Source organism: Salarias fasciatus, chromosome 5 (genome assembly GCF_902148845.1).
Source record: "Salarias fasciatus chromosome 5, fSalaFa1.1, whole genome shotgun sequence".
In the NCBI taxonomy this organism is placed as follows: domain Eukaryota; kingdom Metazoa; phylum Chordata; class Actinopteri; order Blenniiformes; family Blenniidae; genus Salarias; species Salarias fasciatus.
The window spans coordinates 22372693-22392891 of record NC_043749.1 but is presented as its reverse complement, the minus strand read 5'-3'; the positions used below and the strand labels follow the sequence as shown (position 1 = coordinate 22392891).

General features: G+C 43.5%; 1 protein-coding gene across 3 annotated transcripts in view; it reads left to right on the top strand.

Moving 5' to 3' along the window:
* The window catches only part of arhgef10la (Rho guanine nucleotide exchange factor (GEF) 10-like a), a 125422-nt gene that overhangs the window by 13848 nt on the left and 91375 nt on the right, over window positions 1–20199 (top strand). For 2 of the 3 annotated variants that reach the window (XM_030091727.1, XM_030091728.1), the window contains exons 4-12: window positions 5490–5665; window positions 7766–7861; window positions 7964–8091; window positions 9329–9424; window positions 10539–10647; window positions 11749–11849; window positions 12269–12346; window positions 13636–13815; window positions 15214–15330. In XM_030091727.1, coding sequence (XP_029947587.1) covers window positions 5490–5665; window positions 7766–7861; window positions 7964–8091; window positions 9329–9424; window positions 10539–10647; window positions 11749–11849; window positions 12269–12346; window positions 13636–13815; window positions 15214–15330 — 1081 coding nt within the window. The remainder of the gene's footprint in view (window positions 1–5489; window positions 5666–7765; window positions 7862–7963; window positions 8092–9328; window positions 9425–10538; window positions 10648–11748; window positions 11850–12268; window positions 12347–13635; window positions 13816–15213; window positions 15331–20199) is intronic. The other variant, XM_030091729.1, reaches the window with a different exon arrangement.

Genomic DNA, 20199 nt, shown 5'->3' with positions numbered 1-20199 from the left:
GATGTGAAAAAAAAAAATATGTGAAATGAATTGTATATAACACCAGTGGAGTAGGTGTAGGAAGGAAATGACCTCAGTTTGATGCAGTCTGAAAGCATCTCTCATACAATCAAGAAGACAGTTTGCTGCGAGGCCTGGGTGCAGTAAATGATAATGTGATAGGTTATTGATTCCTCCAAGGCGACTGTCTTTTTGCCGAACGCCGCTCCGTGGGGAGGTCAGCAGTCAAAGTCATCGACTGAAGAGCAGCCCGGGAGCTGATGGACAGAATTACAGTCTTTTCAAAGGATAGTTTAGCTTGCATTGAGCTAAAACTCAGACTCTGTATTTGAAAGGCCGTTTAATGCCCCAAGAAATTAGAATCGTATCAGTCAGGGTTGTAAAAAAAAAAAGAAAAAAAAGACTGAAAACTGGAATATAAACTGCTGCTGTGCAATTATATTCCTCAGCTCTCGCTGTTTGTTAGCTGTAAGCGAACAAACAGCTTTAGAGAGCTGTAAGCTGTAGCTACAGCTAAGCTAAATATGCCATTTCTCTCCAGCCCCTGTTGTCCCGAGGGGCCCCGATTTTGATGAGGCCCCCCACCTGTGCTTGAAGGAAGTGTGTTTGAAACCACCGCTGACCAAACTCTGCAGTTAACCTCAGGGTTCGGATTCCTGTGGGTTTTCCTGTGCCGAAACGAGCGGCCTGTGTTTGTTCACAGATGTACCTTTGTCTGTGTGTGTGTGTGTGTGTGTGTGTGTGTGTGTGTGTGTGTGCCTGTGTGCGCATTAGCATTTGTGTGTGTGCGTGCGTGTGATAAAGTCACACTGAGGTCTTGGCAATTTCTCATGCAGGGGGATTTCTGCTGAGTGCACATTTCCACTTGGGTTTGCTCAATCGTCTGCCTTTTAAAGAAGAGCTATCAATAGCACTTTCCGCGATCAAGGTGTTGAGACTGTCAGCACATCCCACCACATCTGTCAGCAGCTTTAGAATAATATCGCCAAAATTACTTTGGGATTGTTATTGCAGAAATATGTTGTTTCTTTTCCCTAACACTGCACTGACACTGCATCTGCTTGTTGTGACTATTAGGCTGGAGGCAGCGCTTCTCTCCCATAGGGTTTTTATGCACACGCCACTGTTTGTTTGATACCTGCATCTGCTTCTGGCTTGATTTTTTTTGCCCCAGATAGCAGACAGATAGACGGATAGTTTTTCATTAAACCAATTGCATGAGACCTCGGCCATAAAAGACCAGCACAAAGGAAACCATGCCAACACGGCATGCATGTGTGGGTTTATGTACACAGCGCTCTGCCCTTTGCGACGGTAACTTTACTCTTTTACTATTGACTGGCTTTCACACTTTTTTCCCACCATGTTGTTGTTTTTTTTTTCCCTTTAGACCTTTAAAGTTTTTTGGTCTCGCAAAGGAACTCATCTAATGTACCTCACAGAACACATTTATTTTTCACAGCCACTTTGTTTGAAGACCTCTCACCTCGCTGTGCTTCCTGCAGTTTGGTGTGCTGTGAAAGCAAAAGCAAAAAAAAAAAAAAAAAAAAAGTTGTCACCGTTTTGCTTCTCTGTCCACTGTTCTGCCCTCTCCAGTGTTTTATTCAGCCTTGCTTATATTGTCCCTTTCATCCCGTCTCCATCCCTTGCTACCTGCTCCGCCTCCCCGCCTACTGCTGCCTGATCTCTCCTGCCTTCCTGCACTTTGCCATCAGCCACCTCCACATGCATACGTTGTGTTCCTCCACATACATACGTTGTGTTCCTCCACATACATACGTTGTGTTCCTCCACATACATATGTTGTGTTCCCGTCCACTGTTTGTGAGCTTCCTCATGTGATCTTGTTTCTGTATCTGTTCCTAATCCTCCATCAGGCTCATTCTGCTTTTCTTCATGTCTCTTTCAATTTAATGATGTCAGATCTAAAATGACAGAATACGTGATTAAGCAGCTGTTCTAAACATTGTGCTGTTTGTGTGGCATGTCTGGAGTTTGTTAAAATAGATGACAATGCTTTACTGTTGACATTTCTCAAAATAACAGTGCTCGGTTTTGACTTTTGGTTCTTTGGGTTTGGTGAAATCTGGCCTTTCTCAAGTTTTTTTTTTTTTTAACTTAATAAAACGTAAAGAAATCTTCAGAAAAATAGTGACAGCAAATTTTGTCAGAGTCCACATAAACACAGCACTTTTTAATAAATGCCCCAACGTGTTTCAGGGGTCATATCCAGGGAAGGTTTTTTTTTTTTTTTTTTTTCCTTTCTATTTTGCAAATACCACATGATATTATAGGACAGTCTGACTCACTGGAGGATCACATGTGGCAACATGGTTGTGTAACAGTTCACGGACTTCCACTGAGAAACAAGCCCATTTAGATCAGAGCTGTCAAACATAAGGCCTGTGGGCCAGAACTGACCCGCAAGAGGCTCAAGTTCAGCCCGCCAGACCACCAAGCAAATTGTAAGAATTTCAAAAGAAAAGTTTTTTTGTTTTTTGTTTTTAATAAATATCTTAAGTAGTGAACACAACACTGAGACTGGAGCTGAAATATCAGTGATGCAGCATGAGATCCAACTACCTTGTTGCCAGCAAACTAGCATTAGTTACAATTTAAAAGTTACAATGCAAGGTTACAATTTCCAGCTGTTTTTTTTTTTAAGGAAATAAATTACATTTGATTGCATCTTCTAGAGCTGAGGCTGAAATGTATCAAAGAAAGTAAATACAATTCTTTATATATCCCTTGTGTTGAACTTTTATACTTCTAAGTATTGTAAAGATCATAAAGAGTTAACATGACTCCAGCTGTATTCCCCTTACACCCTCCGTATAAACTGATCTTTAATTTCCTATCTTTCTGTTTGCTTTGTGCATTTGTTTCCTGTCCGAGTCAACCAAATCAAAAGGTTCGCCAACAAAAGCTTTAAAAACAGTCCGGCATGTAAATTTAATGAGACGCCATGCCCTGAATTCTGAGGTTGCTGCCTAATTGGAGTCTGCCAAGTACAGAACAACTTAAGCAGGAACTCTGTGAAGGAGCGGTTCAATACGGGATGTGGGCAGTTGTTTGTGGAGGAGATTTATGACCTGAGGACAAATAGAGCTCCATCAGTATGGTCAGCGCAATGCTTGTGCAGATATAAAGAAACGACTCTTCCCAGTCGAGATCAGGGGGCAAAACAGGTAGAGCTGTGGCATGCAGTACTGTCCCGGTGTGCTCGCTGAGGGGAATAGAAACAGATGGAAGTGTGAAATTTGCATTCAAGGAGCTTCCTCTTTAGGCTGTGCTGTGCCCCAGGCTACGTCATTTGCATTGAAAAATGATTCCTTTTTCTCTCCTTGAGCTATATGACTCACTGGGGCTTATAGGCCCAGATAAGTTGTGAAGGAGTGTGCAAAGATATGCCGAGATCGATAGCTACACTGCTCAAATCAATCAAACCTGACATGAATACATACAGGCAAAGCAGGCAGACGAGCTGTGTGCTGCCATTGTTCTTTTCCGCACAAGCAATTTTAATGACAGGATATCAGTTTTTCACCAGAAATGTGTTGACAAATATCTCTTTTTTTTTTTGCGTTTCACGTGGGTGGAGATCATTGGATTGAGATGAATGGCGCCACATCATGGGGAATGGATCAAAGTAATACTTTTCAGTCGTTTTGTTGCTCCAGATCGCAGTAAGCCGAATGGCTACTATCAGTAGTTCTTTTATGACGTGTGGGCATGTTTACTTCCAGATTTGTGGCAGACATTCACTGTGCTGTTGGGAAATCATGGAAAAAAAAAAAGTGAAGTAAAACTCAGACTACATTTCCTCATGTACAGGCTTTCTCTGCTGAAATACATTTTAATACTTTGTCACATGCAGGTATTTTGAATAATTTGGGCAAATAATCAGAGTATGCTCTCCGAAGGGTTTTAAATGCTGTGTTCATAAATGACACGTTCTAATTTATTTTCATGCGGTGAATCTTACCTATCAGTATTTTCCATTATGCAGATGAAAGAAATTACCTCCTGTTATTTATCATTCTCGTCTGCTGCAGGCATCCCCGCTTTTATTTCCAGCTCATAATACATGGTTCACTTGACGTTGTACCCTACAGTAAAAGATAATGGCTCGCTAGATTGTGCAATACAGAAAGTTTACTTCCGTTGCCATTTAATGGAAAGAAAAGTCTGCATGGCCTCCGCCTCAACGGTTCCAAATTACGGCACTTTGTGCATGATGTTTTCTCGCCGTGGCTTGTTTGTCTTCACGTTGCCCGCGACTCCGAGTCTGCAGCTGCTCCTGGCGTTTGCCGGAGCTGTTGAGGTGTTTAGCAAAGGGGACAGATTTAATTAGTGGAGATGGGACTCTCCTACACGCTGGAAACTGTCATATTATCAGTCATGTGGGGGTGGACGATTCCTCACTGGCAGCATCAACACAGACACTGTGATAGCTGTGTCAACAAGATTTTCCCCTGTGATGCTGGAGTCTGTTTTTAATCGCTGGTTCAGGGCATGTTTTCATTCAGAAAGCCAGCGGTGATTATAGTAAGCCGCGGGCATGACAGATAATGATTTGACAGTGCCCGGAAAAAGGTAAGCAACCAAAGTAGCGAGCGTTCGCTGCATTCATATTTACTTCTCATATGCGGCAAGGCAAAAGTTTTCTAACTAAAATATACTTTTAACACGCCTTAGTGGGAACATGTGACAAAATATTGTTTTAAGTGTTTCGGTATTTCTTAATATGCAATTTTTTTTCCATTAAAGGTCTCTAAAGCAGTATAAGAGGAAAATAAAGAGCCTACATTTCTAGCAGAGCTGAACAATCCACCAACTGGTGCATGAAAATACTCCTAAGAATATACATAAGAGTAGCTTAAGTTACTGTAGAAAAACAAGGCAACATGCAGACATACAAATATTATATTGTCTTAGTGGTTAACACACTTCCCAGTTTATGCTCAGGTGGAGCTTTGTGTGGAGTTTGCATGTTCTACCTGGGTACCTGAGTTAGCTGTTTGCTGTTTGATGCACCCTGCTCTGAACCGCCAGGGTGGAGACGGAACATCATAAAGATGGGAAATGAGTGAATTCACACCACGACTAATTATTTTTCATCAACTGAGTATCTTCAAACTATTTTACTGCGGATTTATCTTCACAAATATCAAAAAGACAGACAGAATGGAAGGAAAACATCTTTTGTAGTGGCAGTAAAGAGACACAGCTGGCTGAAAGGAGGAAAAATACTGTCCCTCTTTTCAAAATGAGTTACTTGAAAAAACATCATGACAATTTGACAGAAGCAATATGTGGCCTGTCAGACTTCAGGGAGTGTGCATTTCTGTGCTTGGATAACAGAGAACTGTTCTCGACCCCCGTGTCCAGCCTCTCTGCCTTCCCTTCCTCTCGGTGAAATTAACTTGTAATGAGGCACACAACACTCGGTGTTTGTTTAACTGTGCTAATGTTTGGGTACCTTCCAGGGCCGTAGCAGCAGCCTCAGCAGCAGCAGCACAGCCCAGTACCTCCGCTCCCCCTGTGGAGACGGCGCTCCAGGGTCTTCCTGTACCGCCGCCAGCTGCGGACACGCCGGCTGATTCGGGAGACTCCGGGAAAGAAACTATCAAGAAAGGCTGTGGCTCCGGGGACATCTCTGAAGGTACGAAACTAAGTTATTTTGACAGTGAACTGATGCACCTTATATTGTAGATCAAGGGTTCAATTTCAAACCAAAAAGATTAAACCTTAGCTTGCCTTGGGATTCCAGCTCATTCCACCTATGTATTATTGTGTTCACATTGCGGACAGATCTGATAGAAAACCAATTGGGCCTCCACAGTTGCGTAAACAGTAGCCCGGACCACACTATAATGACACCGGCAGTATAAATCCAGCACTAGCATTTTGTTACTAGGACACAAAGCAACTCTTGACCTTGATCAGAGGTGACAAGAGCACCATATTACAAATCTATGGTCAGCTCATAGATCATTGATTTTGTCTCTGAAAGGCCAGACATACATGGTAACACACACACACACACACACACACACACACATACACAACCACACAGACACATTTCATTCGGATACATACCAACAAACACACACACAGTGACTTACTCTCTCGCACATATTGTCTGTCATAGTTTGATTTCAACACAGGCATGACATGAATCCAATTAATTCGGGATGAGGATCAATAGAGAGCCATTTCCATGAGGGAAAATTGCTTTTGGATTTCGACTCCGTCAGCAGTGCTGCTGTTATTTGAAGGTGGCTCAGAAACGAGAGATGTAAAGGAGTCTTGCAATACTGCACGACATTTTTTATGTCCCTTCTCTGATGAATTTGCTCAGAGTCCTCATTCTGAATGCGTGTAATGCAGTTAAAGCGATTCAATAATAAACGTATATTAAACTTCTCCTGATGGCTACAATTATAACGCAAAGCAAACAGGAAAACAAGATGTATGGCCATTGTTGGGTTCGCTTTCAGGACAAATCTGCTCATTTAAAACATTCATGAGTTCTTCAGCATCAAAATCCAAATGTTTTTGCACTTCTTGGCGTGTGGATTAGAAAATAGCTTATGTTGGAAGACCGTGTTTCCCTTTGAACATACTTTATATGCTTCATTATGAATAATGAAGTATTTCCTGTTTGCAAAAGCAGCCATGTGACTGCGGTGCTGTTTGATTTAAACCACAGCGCATAATCTTTTAATTATCTGAGCATTGATTTCAAATACATTCCTACCTTTCCTGCCGGTTTGCGTCAATTATTACATATTCATTTTGGCAGTGGAGTTCTTGCAAAGGCAGTGTGACCTATGAATATTTTTGGAGCGTCTTTGTGTTCCTTTAGAGAAAAGTTGAGTATAAAAAGTGAGAAAACAGAGTGGAAAAACTTATGATTTTCCACATTTGATGTAACAAACCGTGTTCCCAAGAGGCCCCGTCACTTTGCAGATATGCTGATAGTGAGGCTGATAGCCCAAATCCAGTTTGTTTTCTTCTCTATTGTGAACCTTTTTTTTTCTTTTTTTTTTTTTAAAGCACAAGCATGGGAAAGTGAGTGAGATATAAAGAACATTTGTGATGATAATCCTCTTTTGTTAAAGAAAAAGTACAGAGACATTTTTTTTTTTCCCCCCAGCTTGCGTGCAAGGTTGTTTCGAAACTCACGCTGAATAATCCATGACAGAAAATACATCTTCGGTGAGAATAATTGAAAACCGTGATTGTTGCTGTTCGGGGCTTAGGCGAAAGTGTTGTAGACAAATCACAGTTTAAGACCAAATCGATAAAGCTCACTGAGCTAAATTAGGCTGAAACACTCTCAAAGCAGTTAATGACAAATTCGGCCAGGCGTGGAGATAGAGTGGGTCAATAGCTCAAACAAGTGGGATACAATCATGCGACGACACATGGCAGATCGCCCAGAGTGGGAACAATTTTAAATGCAAATAGTATCATAGGTATGTAAATATTCACTGCTTGTGTGAATTAAATTTCTAACCAGAAGTGAAAAAATTCAGCATCTTTTTATCTTGTTCTTTTTACCAAAAAAAAAAAAAAAGATTCAGGCAAGGTGAAACTGTTTTGTGTGTGTGTGTGTGTGTGTGTGTGTTTTTGGAGAAAGATCCAACAAGAGGTGCAACTATCAAACTAAACAGAGATAAAACTAAACTGCGCGCTTCACTGTATTCATCCTTATATAAAGAGTGTTTACTTAGATGCCGCTGGTTTTCTTCGCCAGGCTCGCTGGTGGCCGACGCCGAGCCGCAGACGGCGGACGCCTCAGAGGTGATCTACGATGACGTTCCGAGCGAGGAGCCCCTCTCTCCTGATGAAGGTTAGTGAGCTACAGGTTTACTCCTGTTATCTGCTCACTAATGAATCCTGCAGTGCACTTCTGTGTGATGTGTAATATATTTTTTTCTGTCTGGTTTGGCAGATACGCTTTACGAAGATGTTCAGAGAGACGGCGGACCCGTTCATGCTGACAATGGGTGGAGCTCCAGTGAATTTGAGAGCTACGACGAGCAATCCGATAATGAGACAAAACTACCGACAAGGAGCAAGGTATAGAGCACGTGTGAACGCGTGCCTGCTGCTTGTTTAATTCATAGATTGTCTTCTGTGTTTGTTTTAAATGCCATCATGGCCGACTGGGTTGTGTTCTGGCTGATTTCCAGCACATCAAAAAGAATCAAGGAGAATATTTTATCTGCTCTTGTACAGTTGTCTTTATTAATGTATACAACTGGAAGACAACCATAAAGAACATAAAATATGTATAACAGGGCTGCCTTAACTTTCTGCTTTTTTTTTTTGTGGGATGAAAGTAAACACCAGGCGTTTCTGTTTAAAGAGCTTCAGATCTCCTCTCCTCTTTTCTGCCAAGGATGTTGTTAATCAGCGTTGTGCTTCAGAGTGTCATTCTTCCACATGATGGCACTGTGTGCACATTCACATTGTGCAGCAATGTTCCCTTTATGCTCCACCAGCCTTTTTGCAGCTTTAAGTCCTCGAGACAAATTTGAAATCACACTAATGGAAAGTATTTTTGCTGAGTTGAATCATTGATGTATAGATTCTTACCTGTCTTTACATAATTTTACATATTGAAGGTATTTATGTCAGAATGCTGTAATCCAAGAAAATCCTGACTTGGAAAAAAAAAAAATACTTGGAGGAACAAAGGGGGGGAGACCAAAGGTAACAAAATACATCCTGTGTCAGGACAGAAAATGAGTTGCTCAGGTAATTACAGGAGGCTGCAGTGTGAAAATCCCTCCAAAGTCCCAGGCCACTGAACAAAAAGAAGGATTCAGCTACACTGGCAGAGCAATTACTGAAAAAAAACTGTAACTACAAGGGCCCAACAACACTTTTCCAGCTAGCACAGCCTTCATCAAAAACACATTGTTTTTAATTAGTTTCGCACAATTAATTTTTTACCAAGTGCACCTGAAGTTCTCTCCTCGGCTGAGGAACCAGGGAGAGCTGCAATAAAGTTTGCTTATTTTAATAAATGCTGCCTACAACCCTTCACATCCTCCTCCAAATCAGTGGCCATCAGTCTCACGCAACATAACACTTTTGACCAAAGCCGGGCTCCAACCTCTCACTCCCTTTTGCTCGTGATTAATCCCTAGCATTGCGAAGTTTGTTTTTTTGCTTTTTTTTTTTTTCTCCATGCCCTTCTCCCTTACTTTTCTCCTCCTCCCTTTGCTTCCTGTGGCCTCACACAACCCTTGCTGACCCCCACCCCCTTCCCTTCCCTTCCCACCCCCCCGTCCTTGTCCAATACCCGTAGCTCGCTCCTGAAGTGCGTCGGCTGAGGGATCGATGTGCCAGGACCAAACGTGAACTAGCCACCAGGCTGTCTGGAAAGAACAACTATGACATCAAGGTATATCTCCAGCAGCAGGGAAACACGGTCACACCCATCAGCCTTAACATTATGACCGATGACAGGTGAGGAAGTCGCTCATTAGTCAGTTAGTGGGAGGGTTTATAAGAAGCAGGTGAACATTTCTTTCTCTCAAAGTTCATTTTTTGTTTTAGAAGCATAAAAAAACAAAAACAAACAAAACAACAAAAAGATTCTCATCAGTTAATTTAAAAAGTGCTAAATTGTGAAAGCCACACGGCTGGGTAAGACAGACAGGTGTTCCTGGTATTCTCAGTATCATTCCAAACAACTCCGAGAAGGAAAAAGTGATAAGCTGGTGACGGGGTGTTACGTGGACAGCTCTTCCGGATGCAGGCAGGGATCTCGTGGTCTAGTGGAATCAGCATGGACCTTCACGGTGGTAGGTAGGTAGTCATAATGTTACGGCTGGTCGATGTGTATCACACTGTCTCTTTGCAAAGCTCGGATCACTGTGCTCGATGTTTGCCAGTTCGATTGATGATCACCCAGGGTTCAAGTGTACCGTCTTTAGCTGACGCTCCATGAAATCCTTCCCAGCTTCCCTTTTTGCTTTGTGGCTTTACTCCGAGACTCTCAGTTCAACTTCTTGTCTCTCCCTCTCCCCGCTTGGTTTAATATCAAGACACATTTATGAGATGCATGAATTATTAAATAATATTCTGCGTATTTACTTCCATAAACACCAGTGCAACTTGCCCCCAATTAATGACCTACTTTCCTGAAGTGGCGTCATTTAAAAATACTACCACCCTGGGTATATTCTGGTCTGCGGAGTCTGGTTGCAGGGCCTCGCTGATGCTCAGGGTGTGAGTTTGCGGTCAGCTGAATTCTCCTCCACTGAGCAATGGAGCTGATGTGGAACTCAGTCTGTTACCATAATCTGCCCATGATATGCTCATAGACTCTCTGATTAGAGGCTGTACAGCGACCCACGGGGAGTCGCAGATGGTGAGATTCATGATGAGCCCGCTGAGCGCCACTTCTCTCCATCTCTCTCCAGAGGAACCGTGGGTTATCGAGTTGCCACAGCATGGCACATTCCTCCTGCTCCAACACTCCTTTGTTGTTTCTCTCTGCTCCTTCCACCCAGGTTCAGCAACTCATGAAGGCGGCAAGAAGCGGAACGAAGGATGGGCTTGAAAGGACCAAAATAGCCGTCATGCGAAAAGTTTCATTCCTGCAGCGAAAAGATCAATTGGGTAATACGGGAGAGTCTGAAAACTTTGTAAATCTTGGTCAGCTGAGTTTTGTGGATGGAAATTAGACTATTTTCGGTAATGGTATTGGCGAGGTTTGGGTTTTGTACCTCTTTACAGTTGACACTTTGAATTATAGGCAGTTGCTTATGTATAAAGCTGGCCAAGCCAAAGTAGTATTCTCGGCAGATAGAGTCGAAAACCCGACTTTTTTTCTTTATAAAAATCCCTGCGGGGAGAAATGAAAGCACTCTGAAAAAGAGATTTCATTGATAATGACTATAATAAATAAAACAGGCAAGCTTTTTCATTTCAGACAGACGATGTGGTCGAACAATGTTTTGTGATGTGCGAGAAGCAGCGAGAGGAAGTTCTGCATGTGGGATCATATCGGTGTTGATATAGGACCCCTCGCCTCACAATGGCTTGAGATTAGCATCCATTAATGTAGACTTGAGCATCCCTGGAAGCCATAGATACCAAACCCATGCCTCGAACAAATCTCAGAGCCATCTTAAAGAGGTAAAGAGGCCACCGCTGCTATTTTTAGGTATTGATTGAGCAAAAATCTGCACAGCATTATGTTTCTTTTCCAACAGTCGTCTGTTATCATTCCAAAGTCTTTAATTGGAGCAGAGGAAGCTCCTGGTATGTTTGTCTTTATGGTTATGGGGGGAGAAATGAAGATTGTTTTTAAACCGCCGCATGTCTTTGTGCCATTGCAGAGACGGGAATGTGCCGGAATGCGTGTGTGCAGACTTACTTTTCTTTGCCTTCTTTGCTCATACAGAGAAATGCTATTGTTTTCATTTTTCTTTCTTACAAAGACCCCTCTTTCTCTCTTCCTCTTCACTTTTTTCTCCATTGCTCCCTCTCATTTTTTTCCCCTCCAGTGAGTATAGAAGTCTCCTCACATTTTAGAGGTAATAAAGTTAGTGTGTCGCCGTGTGTCTCCAGCTGCAGTGAGATCTGAAGGCTGCCTTTCCCTTGTTCTCTCTCGGCTTGCCTCACACTCGCTGTCACACACACTCATATTCACACACACACACGGGCACTCTTTTAACCACTCTGTCTCTCTCCTTTGTCGTTTCTGCACGTCTATAGAGGAGGAAGATGATGCAGGGTACCTGGATGTGAATGTGTCAGAAGTGAAGCATCCCCCTCCTCAGCTGAGCCCCATGCCAGAGGGTCTGACCAGCCACCAGGTGCAAGTCACACATTTCTTTTTCTTTCTTTTCCAACAGTCAAGCCTGCATATGTACTCAGATTCTTTATGTGAGCGTATTCTATATCTGGTAGCCTTGGGACAAGGCTTTAGGCTGTTAAAAGTATTAATTTGTTATTTTAAGTATTCTTACATATTGCTAAACTTTTCATCGTGTTTGTAAAAGCTGTGTGTTCTATAACAACTCGAAGAGCTGCATTTCATGTCAGTGGAACTCCAATGAATCGAGGCCTTGTTCAAACATCTCTTTTCTGAATCTTCTCCTCCTGCGACGATCGCGTGATTATAGTGCGATCCATCAACCTGCGCCGCTGTGCTTAACCGAATGCATACGGCATGCTGCAGCCCAATCATGTCCTCTTAGTGCGTGATTTTCTGACTGGTCTGTTGTCTGCTCAGGTTGTCAGACGCCATATCCTGAGCTCCATCATTCAGAGTGAACGCAGTTACCTGGAGTCTCTCAGGAGAATCCTGCAGGTGAGCTGTTCAGTCCTGTTGTCCTCCTCTGCCACATGCAATATATTCACAATTTAACCAGCATGGACTACACGGAAAAGGGAAGTGGTGATATCCATCAAATTACCAAGGTGTCTCAGTATAAATAATCCTGATGAAACAGCCGTCCTCAGTTCTGTGGCTCTGTCTCGATGCAGAGAGAGAGAGAGAGGTAGAGAGAGAGAGGCTGTCAGCACTGCGCAGGAAGGGGTTTAGCGTCTTTTCTTTAATCTCCCTTTTAGAGGGGAAAAGGAGACTTGATATCTCATCATCACAGAAAAAAAATACGAGGGGCATCTACTGAAATGGAATCAACAGTGATCAATGGCTGCATTATGCACAGCAAAATCTTTCACTGTCAAGATGCAGTTTGCTCCCTTTGTTGTCGATTGACATCATTGCGTGTGATACTTAGGGAGGTTTAGCTCTTTTGAAATATCTCTTCTTATTCAGAGAGTCCAACCAAGTAGTAAATGCACCGTCTCCAGACATATAACATGAAAGATGAAAGGCCACACAGCGCAGCAGCTGGGGAGGTGAGCACATCTCATTATTACTATAGAGCAAACTGTGCTGCTGATCATGCTGACCTGTGTTCAGATGGTTTTTTTTTTTAATGTAGATAATTGATTTGTTGCTGGAGACATTCATAGACATTAGACCTGCAAAATATTAAATGAAACAAATAGGTAAAACAATCGGGTCTTAATAAATTAAATTGGACTCTTGCTGCCTTTCTCGCCTGTTTTTCTAGTTTTGTGTAAGGGCTTGTCCATTGTGTGATCCATACATCAACATGTTCAGATTCAAAGAGGAGTCGTGTTTACTGGCTTCCACAAAGAGCCTGTCGGCTTATTTCTTCGGGCTATGCTAATACTCCCATGAGTGCTTTCTGAAGAACCAATCAATCTCTTTCACTGTGTTGCTTTTACCTCTGTAACGCAGCTGGGAGCTGCTTTTTGCCATCATTAGTCCGGCTTGTATTGTCAAAAGACACCTCGAGTACTCAACGTGGTCATAAGTGGTTAAATGCTGCTTTACAGGTGATTAAAAAAATAATTTGTTTTGTACATCTCTGTGCTTCTGGCACCATGTTTGCATTTCCTCGATCCACAGCGTGTTTGTCAGTTGTCTATTTATGTTGCAGAAATCCTTAAAGACAGTGGGTTGCTGATTCATCTTAAGCGCCCGCCCACTCAGTCATGCATAAGAACAAAAAAAAAAAAAAAAACCCACAATGAACAACCGATTTTCTGTTGCAATCTCACCAGGACTACCACCGGCCGTTAATGGAAGCTGATCCCCGCATCCTGAGCCCTCGGAAGATCCGGCCCATATTTTATCGAATCAGGGAGATCACGCAGTGCCACTCCATGTTCCAGATCGCACTGGCGTCTCGTGTGGCTGAGTGGGACACCAGCGAGAAAATCGGAGACCTCTTTGTTGCTTCGGTTAGTGGGCGTGCTTGTGTCGGGATATGGTTGGGCTCTCGGCATGAGTCACTCACCGCGTCACTATTTATATGTGTGAAACAGACATTTCATTGGAAAAACCTATTGTTTGTTTTTGTCTGTGCGGATGTTCAAGTTCTTTACTGCAGAACTATACCTCTATTTCATTTACTTAAAAAAATGAGATTGTTATGAGGCCAGACCATGAAATTGTTCCACGTTAGACACAAATTTCCATCAGGGTGAGTGTTATAGTTAAGCAGGTAACAGATGTGATTGAGTAGAAATAAATGCATATCAATGCAATCTGTGTGTGGAGGGAATACAAATGCTTTTGTGTGCATGTTTATGTATGTGTGCATGTGTGTGTGTTTTTGTGGACTCTTTGGCTTATGTGCCCTCTTTGTTGCTGTCTGAAACGCAATCAGAGCCTTGCATTCTGGGTAAAGCCCTCATATTTTCACTTCCATTTTCATTTGACTTTCTAACACCGTCTCTGCTGCCAGGATTTTCAATGAGCTACAGGTTTTAAATTGAGCAAACAGGGATAGTTTACCCCAAACATAGAATCAATTACAGCTGTGATGAATATCTCCTCTGCATCCGATGCTCTCCGAGATAGACGTTTACAATTTTTTGGCGCTGGAGTGGTGGTCTCCTCTCCGTGTTTTCTGCTCTGAGCCTCTGCGGTGTGCTCATTCATAAGATCCTCTCATTATTTGGCTATTAGAGGACCTGATTTGCCGGCCATTATGGTGCTGTTCAAGCGGTATCCAAAGACTCAACACCAAATGAGGCTACTCTGAAGGAAGACAGACACTGTGTGCTCTTCATCGAGTCGCCTCTTTTTCACGCCGTAATGCATTTGTTGCTGCGGCGCTCGTAGTGATACTTTGAAGGCAAGGTAGCGAGGGAGGGTTGCGAGCAAAGAGGGTTAATTCCTTCATGCCATTTGCCAATCCCTCACGACTCCTCACGCCGCGTCTATCAGCCGCCTGGTGCAGGTCTAATTGAGGAGAGAGAATAAATGCCTGGCGTGTGCGACAGACACACCTCCTTCCACACAAACACACGCCGTCTTACACTCTGTCACCTCATTCCTCTTTGCCCAACTTCTCAAATGGCTCGTGAAGGGTGTTTCGCAGTAACGGCGATGGTAAACAAGCCATTTTTTAAGGACTATACTTAAATCTCCATTTTCTAGCCTCTCTTTACATTGAAATTACCCACAGGTTGCCCTGTGAATAGGATGGTTAGCGAGATGTCAGAGCAAATTACATGACTGCGAATGCTGTTTTCAGGACAAAGCATAGCGGAGCAGCGGGCCCTCTCATTGTGGGGCTGTTGTCACAAATTCTCATAATTATGCTTCTTGTTTTTCCTCGCTGTTGTCTACAGTTCTCCAAGTCCATGGTGTTGGACGTGTACAGCGATTATGTGAACAATTTCACCAACGCCATGGCGCTCATCAAAAAGGCGTGCATTTCTAAACCGGCGTTTCTGGAATTCCTGAAGGTGAGCTGAAGCCCAGAAACGTGACATGTTTCAATATTATCTCTCCCTATTTTTCAATTGAAGTACTGATTTGCTCCAGTTTGTTTTTTGGGAGGTTTTTTTACCATTAAGCAAATAGAGACATTAAAACACTCCGAAGTGCCCATGTAATGCGTTAATGTCACTTTTCTAAGTAACAGACAAGTAGCACACTCTATTAAAATGTGGTTACTTGCATAAATTGTAATTTACATTTGATCCATGGCTGTTATTAAATTGTACTTAATGGTCACTTCATTAGGTACTCTTGCGCCATCTAATATGATTCAGTACAACAGCTCGGTCATAAATTCTGCCTTTACTAAGGTAATAATGTTCAGTTTTTCTTGAGCTCATCAAAGATCTTTTAATTTAACTACACACTCATTTTTGTGGTTGTGGTTTACGGCGGTGTGGAGTCAGATGGAGGTTTTACTGGGAAGTGTTTCCGTTATCCCCCCTCATGGATGTTGACGAAGTGGCTGAAAAATTGAAAACAGGCCGTGCATGAAGCTGCCGTCCGGGACTTAATGATGTTTCTGGAACATGAGACGACCATGGAAACATTCAGTTGTCTCATAATAATCAAATCAAGTTCATGTATTGTACATTTATTACAAAGAGAATTATTTGAAAATATTTATAACTTTAAATTAGTGTGACATGAGTTTAAAAATGACAGTAAAATTAAATGAAAGCCCAGTCTGTGTATTCTGAGAACAGAGGCTGATTCACAAACGCAGAATATTTTTGAAACACCTCTGATTGCTGTGTGTCTCGAGGGGGAATATAAAAAAAACCCACAACCAGACAGTCATGCTGTGATCATCTGTTGACTTAATAATATTAATTGGAGATCATGAACGGGGGAAGAAGAAGTGCAGCGGTGCAGTTAAGGTGCCATCAAATGATTTAAATGTGCCGCCTTTAACAATTCCCCGTGCGCCTCATGTTCATGTGCAACTGTAACCCAGATCATTGAGCCACAGCGCTGATTTACAGAACCAGATCACACAGATGACAACTCTGCATGTTACTCTAGACAACACGTGTCTGGCGCTGTCTGTTGAAAGGTTCCTCTGTCTCTCTCGCTGCATGTCGCACTTCTTGCTGGCACTGTGAATACAAACCAAATCATAAATTGGATAGGGATTGACAGAAAAATAGGAAAAAAAAAAAAAACCCATGCTGTGCACTGTGGCTCCTGAAATACTGTGAATGCAGCTGTTTTGAGGATTCTTCATTTGTCGTTTCCACCAGATGATTGAGATGGCCTAATAATTTGTTGAATTCACCTTAAAATGTAATGAATAAGCTGTTTTATGGAGATGTGCGGAAAAGATTAAAAAGGTTACCTTCCATTCATCCATCTTCTGCACTGCTTTATTCAACCCAGGGCTGCAGAGCAATGGAGTCGATTGCAGTACCTACAGAAAACACACACACACACACACACACACACACACACACACACACACAGAGCATGCAAACCTCATGCAGAAAGGCCCCCAAGCCCAGTCTCAGGGATATTATTACTCAAAGACGAGAGTGCTCACCACTACAACTCAGTGTTTTCCACGATTATAGGCTGAGACTAAATTAATTAGATGTTTCCCAATCCCCAAACAGCTGTCTGCAGTTATATAAACAAGCACTTTTAATTTTTCTTAATTGTGACATTCACACAATACATAGAATCTATCATTAGTTTGAGATTGCGACGGAATCAAATGGTAGCTTCACAAGTTAGTCTGTCTGTGGTGAAGCTTTATCCAGCGTCGGAGTGGGAGCGGGCGTGTAGGCGGCGGCTGCTGCTCGGATGGCAGGATGTTACGACCAGCTCGTTTGGGAGATGGGTGAAGGCAGTAACATAAAGACCACAGATTGAATGTGGAAATTAAAGTTATTTATTTAACAAAAGTAAGACCAAACGGTAACAAAAAGAGACTCTAACCTAGAGTTGTAAAACCAAAACACAAATCCAAAAGGTAACTAAAAACAGATAATATAGAAAAACTCAAAGGATTCCTGAAGCCAAACACAAACCAAAAAGGATAATTCAAAACACAGAACCAAAACTACAAACAGAAACAAGTGCCTCAATACTTAACAGCATTCACAACACTAACACAGAGCGCAAGAGGCACGCGAGCGTGGCGAGCTACAGCCAGCTGCAGTCTGTGTCCTGCTGGCCGCTTTTATCCCCTCAGCTGCTCCGCAGGGTTGGTTGACGAGGTGCTCTCGGGCCAGGCTCCCCAGGTGCAGGCAATGGAGATGATTCCTGCAGCAGCAGCAGCAGCCTGGGATCACGCACTCTGACAGACACACACACTCACATGGGGGGGGGGGGGGAGAACTGAGAATACGGCGACGGCCGTAACACCCCTCCCCTTAAGCTGCAAGCCAGAGCATGGCTTGCAACAATAAAAAAAAAACAGTTTCAGAACACAAATCAGTTCCAAACTCTGGACAGCGCATCGGCGACCACATTCTCTGACCCCTTTTTATGTCGGATGTCCAGGTTGTAGTCTTGCATGACCAGTGCCCACCGCATGAGTCTCTGATTATGGTTATACATGCGTTTGAGAAAAACTAGTGGGTTGTGGTCAGTGAAGGCCACCACCGGCTGAGGACTAGAACCGATGTAAACTTCGAAGTGCTGGAGCGCCCACAACAAAGCAAGAGTTTCCTTTTCTATGGTGGAGTAGTTCACCTGGTGTTTATCAAACTTCCTTGAGAAGTAGCAGGCTGGATGGTCAACTCCATCACCATCTTCCTGCAGGAGAACAGCTCCGGCACCAACCGCGGAGGCATCTACCTCCAGTTTAAAGGGTCGCAAGAAGTCGGGCGCAGTGAGGACGGGCGCATGGCTGAGGAGGGACTTGGCACTGTCAAAAGCATGCTGACAAGAAGGGGACCAAACAAAGTCAACTTTTGGACTAAGCAGCGCAGTTAGAGGCTGAACGACGGAGGAGAAATTACGGCAGAAGCCCCTGTAATATCCTGCCATTCCCAGGAAACGGCGTAGAGCTTTCCGGGTGCTCGGAACTGGGAATTCTGTTATAGCGGATATCTTAGCTGCGAGAGGTTTGACTTGGCCTTGGCCCACTTGCTTCCCCAGGTATGTAACGGTTGCTTTGCCAAACTCGCACTTCGCAAGATTTAAGGTCAACGTGGCACGTGCCAACCGAGTAAATACCTGTTCAAGGATGTGGAGGTGCTCCTCCCACGTCTCTGTATATACAATTAAGTCGTCCAAATAGGCATTACAATTGGGTAGCCCGGACAAAACAGTGTTGACCAAACGCTGAAAAGTGGCCGGGGCATTACACATTCCGAAAGCCATTACGGTATACTGCAGAAAACAGTCGGGCGTTACAAAGGCGGAAATTTCGGATGCACGTTCGGTTAATGGGACTTGCCAGTATCCCTTTAACAAGTCTAATTTGCTGACGAATTTCGCAGTCCCAATAGTGTCAACACAATCTTCCATACGAGGAAGGGGATACGAGTCGAGACTAGTGACAGAGTTCACACGGCGATAGTCGGTAATAAAACGTGGTGAACCATCTGGTTTCGTCTCCAACAAACACGGGGAACTCCACGAACTGGAACTGGGAATGGCTAGGCCATTGGCTAGAAGGTAATTGGTCTCGTTCTTCATCACAGAGCGTTTAGCTGGATTTACCCGATACGGCGGCTGTCGGATGGGCTTGGCATCTCTGACGTCAATATCGTGCTGTAGAACGGTGGTACGGGTTGGAACATCATTAAGAAGACACTTAAACTGACCTAACAACTCAGTTATGTCACTCTGTTGCGCGCAGGTTAAGTGACCTAACTGGGCCGGCAGTGCTTTTAGCATCTCAGAGTTCGGTAGGCGAGCAGTCTGCTGATGGAAGTGATGTGGTGTTAAACCGTCGACGGTAGCAGAGGGCTCAGTAACTACCAGTGCATTCACAGCTATGGGATTAGACTTTGACGAAGTCACCAGTGGTACAGCAGCAGGGTTCGGCTCGCAGGTAAAATACGGCTTAAGCATGTTTATGTGACAGACGCGCGTTTTACGTCTTCTCTCGGGTGTTGCAATAACATAATCAGTGTCACTGAGACAGCTACGGACCTCATAAGGACCGGCGAACTTAGCGGAGAGAGAAGTGCCCGGAATAGGTAATAAAGCTAGGACTTTGTCACCTACGTGGAAACGTCGAGGGACAGCGGAACGGTCATAACGACGCTTCATCGCCTTTTGGGAGGACTGAAGACACTTCTTAGCGAAGGAATTTGCACAATGCAACCGTTCTCGGAATTTGCTCACGAAAGTGAGCACGTTTTCCTCTCTGGAGACTTCAGAGGAAAGGAGTTTTTCTTTCAAGGACTTAAGCGGACTACGCGGGATATGGCCAAAAACGAGCTCTGCTGGACTGAATCCTAAGGACTCCTGGACAGCATCGCGAGCAGCAAATAGAACAAATGGAACTCCCTCGTCCCAACTCTTTCCTGACTCCAAGCAGTATTTGCGGAGCATAGACTTTAGCGTCTGATGCCAGCGTTCTAAAGCTCCTTGGGACTCAGGATGATATGGACTAGAGACTGAATGTTTAACTTCTAATGTTTTGAGGACTTGTTTGAAAAGCCGTGACTGAAAGTTTGTGCCTTGGTCAGTTTGGACCACTCGGGGAAGGCCAAACGTTGAGAAGAACTTAGTCAAGGCTTTGACTACGGAGCTTGAGGTGATTTTACGCAGCGGGACAGCCTCAGGGAAACGGGTGGCGGTGCACATAATGGTAAGCAAGTACTGGTTTCCTGACCTAGTGCGGGGCAGTGGACCCACACAGTCTATTATCACAC